General features: G+C 49.4%; 1 protein-coding gene across 4 annotated transcripts in view; it reads right to left on the bottom strand.

Moving 5' to 3' along the window:
• LOC126579256 (G protein-coupled receptor kinase 1) overlaps nucleotides 1–6,000 on the bottom strand; it is a 76,793-nt gene that overhangs the window by 9,620 nt on the left and 61,173 nt on the right. For all 4 annotated transcript variants that reach the window (XM_050242683.1, XM_050242686.1, XM_050242685.1 and 1 more), the window contains exons 5-6: nucleotides 2,440–2,541; nucleotides 2,176–2,364 (exon numbers count right to left, since the gene is read on the bottom strand). In XM_050242683.1, coding sequence (XP_050098640.1) covers nucleotides 2,176–2,364; nucleotides 2,440–2,541 — 291 coding nt within the window. The remainder of the gene's footprint in view (nucleotides 1–2,175; nucleotides 2,365–2,439; nucleotides 2,542–6,000) is intronic.

Genomic DNA, 6,000 nt, shown 5'->3' with positions numbered 1-6,000 from the left:
ACTAATCTAATCAGCCAAACCGGGCGAGGAGCCACTGGTGGAAAAGGTACCACTCTGGGACTTATGCTGCCTGGAAGAAACTTTTCTGTTATTGCAGCCTCTTTTTAAAAGGGCCAAGAGATACAGGGCCACGGCGCAAAGCGGTGCTTTTGCTCTTGCTCGAAATGGGCAACCCTTTTCTCATACGTGCTATTATCGAACCGTGTGAGTTCAGCGTTGTATGAGGTGCCAGAGCATTCCACTTTCTATGGAATGGAGGCGCATGGTATTTTGTAAAAAAAACCCTTTTTTCCCACTCCTGCGTTGGTAACAGATAAGAAAAAGGAGAGAATGCGTAGTCAGGGTCGGCGTCCGGGGGGGCTGGTGGGTGCAAATGAGATCCAGTGATAAGTGGCACATAATGGCTCAATTACAGCGAAGCACATCTCCATATCCACACATGGCGCGCAACCTTCAAAAGTCAGATTCATCTCGAGCATCTGGTGACATCTCTTCGTGCCACCCTCCTGAAGCCACGCTCTAGGGGACTCCACTCTGGGCTCCGTTTTCAAATCTCACCCAAAAACCAGTGACAACAAAGAGCGAACGGGCGGTGCGCCATTGGCTATTTGTGTGGCTGGCTGGAGGGACCTTCGCCTGCACACCAACACACTCATCACGTGAAAGCGCCGGCAGTGTATGGCGTATGATCAAAGTCGAATGAATGAAAGGAACGTGTCCACGTGACAAAAACCTTCAACCTCCCCCCCGGGGGGGGGGGGGTGGCCTTGTCCCAAGCGTCACTGGGACTTAAAAGATAATGATGTTCTTTCCACTGGCACTCTTGTGCTTGTGCTTGACGGGGCTAGATATATGGAGAAGAAAATGGAGAAGTCCAGCACCATCAACAGTGTCACTGACGCGCGCCTTCTCTCCCCCTCTCACACCCAGTCAGTGATGAAGGGTTCGGCCAAGCATGTAGAGTAATTTTCGTTTCCTTCCGCTGGAGCCTGGAGCCTGGAGAGCTCTATCCGTGACGACATGACGCTTCGAGCGCTGTTGTCGCCACTCCTTGACGTTGTCGGTTGCGTACATTGCGAGCGGAACTTATGCAACGGAATTGTTGATGGGCCGGTATCATACACGCGCGCGCGCGCGCTCCGGAACGTGAAGAGAAGAGGCGGCGTACACCACCAAATCTTCCCCCTTGAAATGTGATAAATCTTATCGTCCCGAGACAGTCGAGAAGCATGTCGTTGTTGGTAGGAGATTGTAGATTTATCTGATTCAGACCGAGGCCATAATTCCGAGAACCTATAGCCGAGATAAAGGATTAGCTCGCTCTGTGCGTGACACGTGCCGTAGGCGTAGCTCAGAAGGCTTATGCCAGATCCTTGGTGCTCTTGGTGCGGGTATGTGGGCTGCCTAAGAGTGAGAGCGATATGTTGTCTCCTTTGAACCATTGAATCGAGAGCATTTGAAAACTATTTCGGAAATTTCGCAACCATCGACGGGCTTCACTATTTCTCATCTGAATGAATTGTTGTATTGCGGGCAGAAGATCAATACCATTTGTGGCGCATTATTGAAGCCACAGATCGATGCCATACCACGGATGCCCTGTTGTGCCGGGCATAAACCGAGATTAAAGCTCATCCCGTGTCCCAACAACCGAAATATCAGAGGAGTCGGTACTAAAGTACTCTTCGAACCGGCACGTTTTGTGGTCCTCCGTTGTCGACATACGAGTGGTGTCAGATGAAGGCTTGTGGACGCAGAACACGGACCAACTAAGAGAGAAGGAGAGAGAGAGAGTCTGAGAGAACGAACTCTCATTGAGAATGCTCCGGGAATGGAATTTCGCAATTCACCAAAAACGCCGGCGTACGAAACATGAGCCAGCCGACACTATCCCCAGGACCAAAACTGAACCGGACCCGGTGCTAAAAATAGATCAGGAACCCGAACGGCCGTGGACCTGGTCGCCGTCAGCTTTCAGCGCTCTTTTGACTTAAAAATAGATCCTGCGATCCTGCTGTCGTCGCTTTCGCAGCTTTTCATCAACAACGTCAAAACGGGAACAAAACCCGTTTCCCCAGCCATAGATCCTTCGGGTTACGCCACTCCGCTGCCCGCTATGGAACAATCGATTTTGTTCTTGCTGCTTTCACGATCCAAGGCGCCACCATTGCTCACCTGTATGTTGAGCTCCAGATTCTTCCACTGGCAGAAGCGGGTGTACTTGTCACTTTCGAGAAACTTCCGAAACGGTTCGCCACGCAGATGGTGAAAGATTTCCTCGATGTACGGCTCGAACAGGTTCACCGGAACTTCGTTCTTCATCAGATACTTCTGGACGTGCGCCACCGCTTCCTTCGAGTATTCCTGGATGGGTAGGATAGAGTAGTAAGCGGATTTATTAGACGGAAATGGAAACGCACTCGCTTTTTTTTCACTTACATGTGTGTGGGACAGCATCTCTTTCATGATGTAGTTGTCGTAGATATCGCGCGCCTGTTTCCGCCTCTCATCGTGGCATTCTGTCTTTTCGTAGGCTTTGATCTGCAAATGAATGCGTAAAAGAAGGAAGAATACGTTAGTAAAAACAGCCAATACACGGTTGTCGCTTATGTTGTCGAAATGTACGAGTAGCTCAACCCTATTGTTTACTTCTGGGAAACAATTAATCCATTATCGTACCCAATATTAGTTTGAAAATTGTTTTCTATCCCATCAAATAGCATGCTCATCTTGATTCCGTTCGGACAGTTCTCTTCAATCAATCGGACGCTCGGAGAAACTGCGAACGCGAACGATTTCTCCATTAATTCCGTAAACCGGGAGTCCAAACATCCCGTGTTGATGCCAACTGTTGTCTCAATTGACACTAGAGAAACTCGAGGAAGCTCCATTTCTTCTCCGTTCACCGTTCTAGCTTGGTCCGCGGCTACGAGACCGAATTAAATAAATCTTCCAACCCTAACCTAAATCTTCTCACTCGGTCAGCGCTTCCTTCTATGCTTAGCCTCCCCCCGTTTTGGGGTAATTTGGAGGCATAAATCTTGGTGAGACGAATGTGGTGAAACGGATGCACGCACGCTCTGAGAGACGCCGTGTACAGCAGCACATCGCTCGGCCACCGTCCCAAGGCACACTGCAAAGGCATGAAGCGAATTTTCACGCATGGAAATGCTTCTTTTTTCCCGGGTGCGCTTGCCGGTGAGGGCCCTCCGGTTTGTGCAACTTTTCTTACACTTCCGCACCCCCTTGGTCCCGTGACCCACCGTCCTCATTCCCGCTGGGAATTCCAATCCATCTCTTCACCCTCATCTGCTTTAGTGTTCCAATGGTTGCTGTTGCTGCTGCTGCTGCTGGTGCTGCTGGTTTTTGCCATCTTGAACGACCTTTGTCGAAGGGGAACACGATCCTCCACCAGAGTGTGTGCGTGCGTGCCTGTGTATGCTTCATCTCTTTTCTGGCTTGCTCTGCGCTGCTTGTTTATTTCCTAGCGGTACTTTATTTTTGTTTATAACCGTGTTTATCTTTTGCATCGCTCCCGTTGTGGTGATGATGGTGCCGCTGCCTAGGAGCGGCACAAGGCCAATTTGCCTTTGGCGCAATATGGGGGGGAACTGCTGCTGCTGCTGCTGCTGTTGCTGTTGAATATGACCAGCATCGTTCCCGCGTTCGGCACGACCCACTACTGCAAACGACGTGCACACAACTTGTTTCTGTTGTTGTAGTGGAGAGTTTGTTTCATCCCTTGAGTGTTGCCAATCGAGAACGAGAACAACTATAGTTTTCTGATTTTTGATGAAAATCATAAATCCAGCACATTCCCGTTTTTACCTGCGATATGATTGTGGCTTCGATCAACTTTTTCCCCAAGCACCCAAAGGAATACACCGAGTAAATGTGGATTTTCACGAAATAATCATTCACTACGTCCTTCTGCCAACGCAAACGTTCTTCTCGCAACGCAGGCAACTGAGATTCGCATTCAAAGGTTCGGCACTTCAAATGCTGCTGGTGAACCATTCAGGTGCGCGAAAGAACACAGCAGCCGTGTGCGTACGTAAGTGTACCTTCGACTGTCTGTCTGTGTATTTACCGTGGAGCTCTTCGATAGAAAGGTACACCAAAAAGCGAGAGATGCTCTGGCGCCACTGCTTCGCACCATCAACACCATCGCAAGGGGGTGAGCGAGGGGTGGTTTACCGTGGGGAAAGATAAGAAGTTATGGTTTAACTGATTTTAATTGTGTTTACAGTCCATACCGTGCCCGTACTGTGCACCGTAGTACACAACGATGCGAGCGCGCTCGTGGTGCCGAGATGAGGCTCTTCGCAAATGCAAATAAAGGTAGCTGGTCCGCTGGTTGGGGCCCAAAATTTTCCATTTCTTTTCTAGCCTCTTTGTTTTATAATTGAAAACCTCAATTCCATTCGGTGTTCGGTGGTGCCGGTTGGACGAACTTTTCGACATTCACTTTGAGCTGTTTTGAAACGACTCGTGTCGTTGCTAGGTCTCGGTGCCATGGTTACCCTCAGTGCGTGGCGATGAGGACCCATCATGGCCGCAACAGGTTCTGATAAGATTCATTCAACAGATCGGGAACGCGAACGGGAAGAAATGGCACAAGAAATGATAACTGCGTAAAGTCTAAAAATAGCGCTCCAAATTTTCCACGCGGTGTAATTAGTAATTTGAAATGATTGCCAGCCGGCCGTAAATCATTCACCAGCAGCATCATCAGCATCATGGCCCTACGGCGTGCTCGTGATGAAGCGAAAGCATATTCGTCGTAATGGCTGCCCAAAAACCATCCAAAACGGAATTCGGAGCTCGCGAATTCGAATCTGGCGGCGCTTGGAAACGTCTTTATGACCGGCCGCGGCAAGTTTAAGTGCCGGAACACCGCCTTTGGGGATCAAAACAGTGGAGGACGGTGACATGAGGACGATGGGAATCCGTTTCCATTTGCTTCCCACCATTTCGATCGTAATGATCCGTGAAACCGTGTTTGCTTAAAGTCAGGCACCACCATCAGCGTCAGCGACGGCGTCAGTCAGCGACGGTGGCACACAGGTCCGACATCGACGCCCGTTTCCCCGGATGTGGCATTTAATTCCGACCGATGAAACCCATGAATCAAAGCTCTAATTGAGAGCGAAGGTTACAGTGTACGAATTGAAAGAGATTTATGAACCAACTGCTCCGTCTACTCTCCCGCGACTTTGAGATTCCTTAATTCGATTTTCTTCCTGATTTTATTTTCCTCTCGCATGTTCCGAAGAGAACACTCTCTGGACGGCGATTGGCCAGCAGCAGCAGAAGGTGATTTGATCCTTTTGATTAGTTTTAGGGCGAATTGATGCTCCCCGACCCCTTCTTTTATTGCATAAAATAAGGCATTTTTGGAAACCGAAAAACGATCATTAAAACCTAACGGTAACGTTCTCTTATCGTAGCAACTCGCCCTCGCGGTGGTTGGACTCCAGAATCGGGAGCACAGCGTGCCGGATTATGACTGTCGCACAACGGTGCCGTTCCATTTTATGGCGATTGGAATTGGCGCAACCAGAACCATCGGGATTGGATTGGGTTCGATGCCGAATTCGAATGGCCCCTCCCCTGTTCTCCGTTTCCCAGTGCATGCCAGTGAACGTGCTCCCGGCCAGTGGCTGCTTTGTAACGTTTCTTTGTCAGTCAGCCAACGGGCGCATCCTGCCCAAAAAAAACTCGATCTAATCCGATTGACTCGCTCTCGGATCCGGTTCGGTCGGTCGGATCGAAAGCCCCGAGTTTTACGATAAGAAATTACATTTTACAAATGTGGCCAGCGGCAACCAGCGGATCGATTTTGTAAAACGAAAAGAAAATGGACAGCGTAGCGCTACTTTGTCGTCGACGAAGAGAGATCCATTTTGCGAGATTTAAAAAGGGATGAACCGGAAATGAAACAAGGTAACACTGATAGAGAGCAAGAGAGAGAGAGAGAGAGAGAGAGACCGAAGGGTG

This window comes from Anopheles aquasalis, chromosome 3, assembly GCF_943734665.1.
Source record: "Anopheles aquasalis chromosome 3, idAnoAquaMG_Q_19, whole genome shotgun sequence".
Lineage (NCBI taxonomy): Eukaryota > Metazoa > Arthropoda > Insecta > Diptera > Culicidae > Anopheles > Anopheles aquasalis.
The sequence above is the reverse complement of the archived record's forward strand: the minus strand, read 5'-3'. Positions and strand labels throughout refer to the sequence as shown.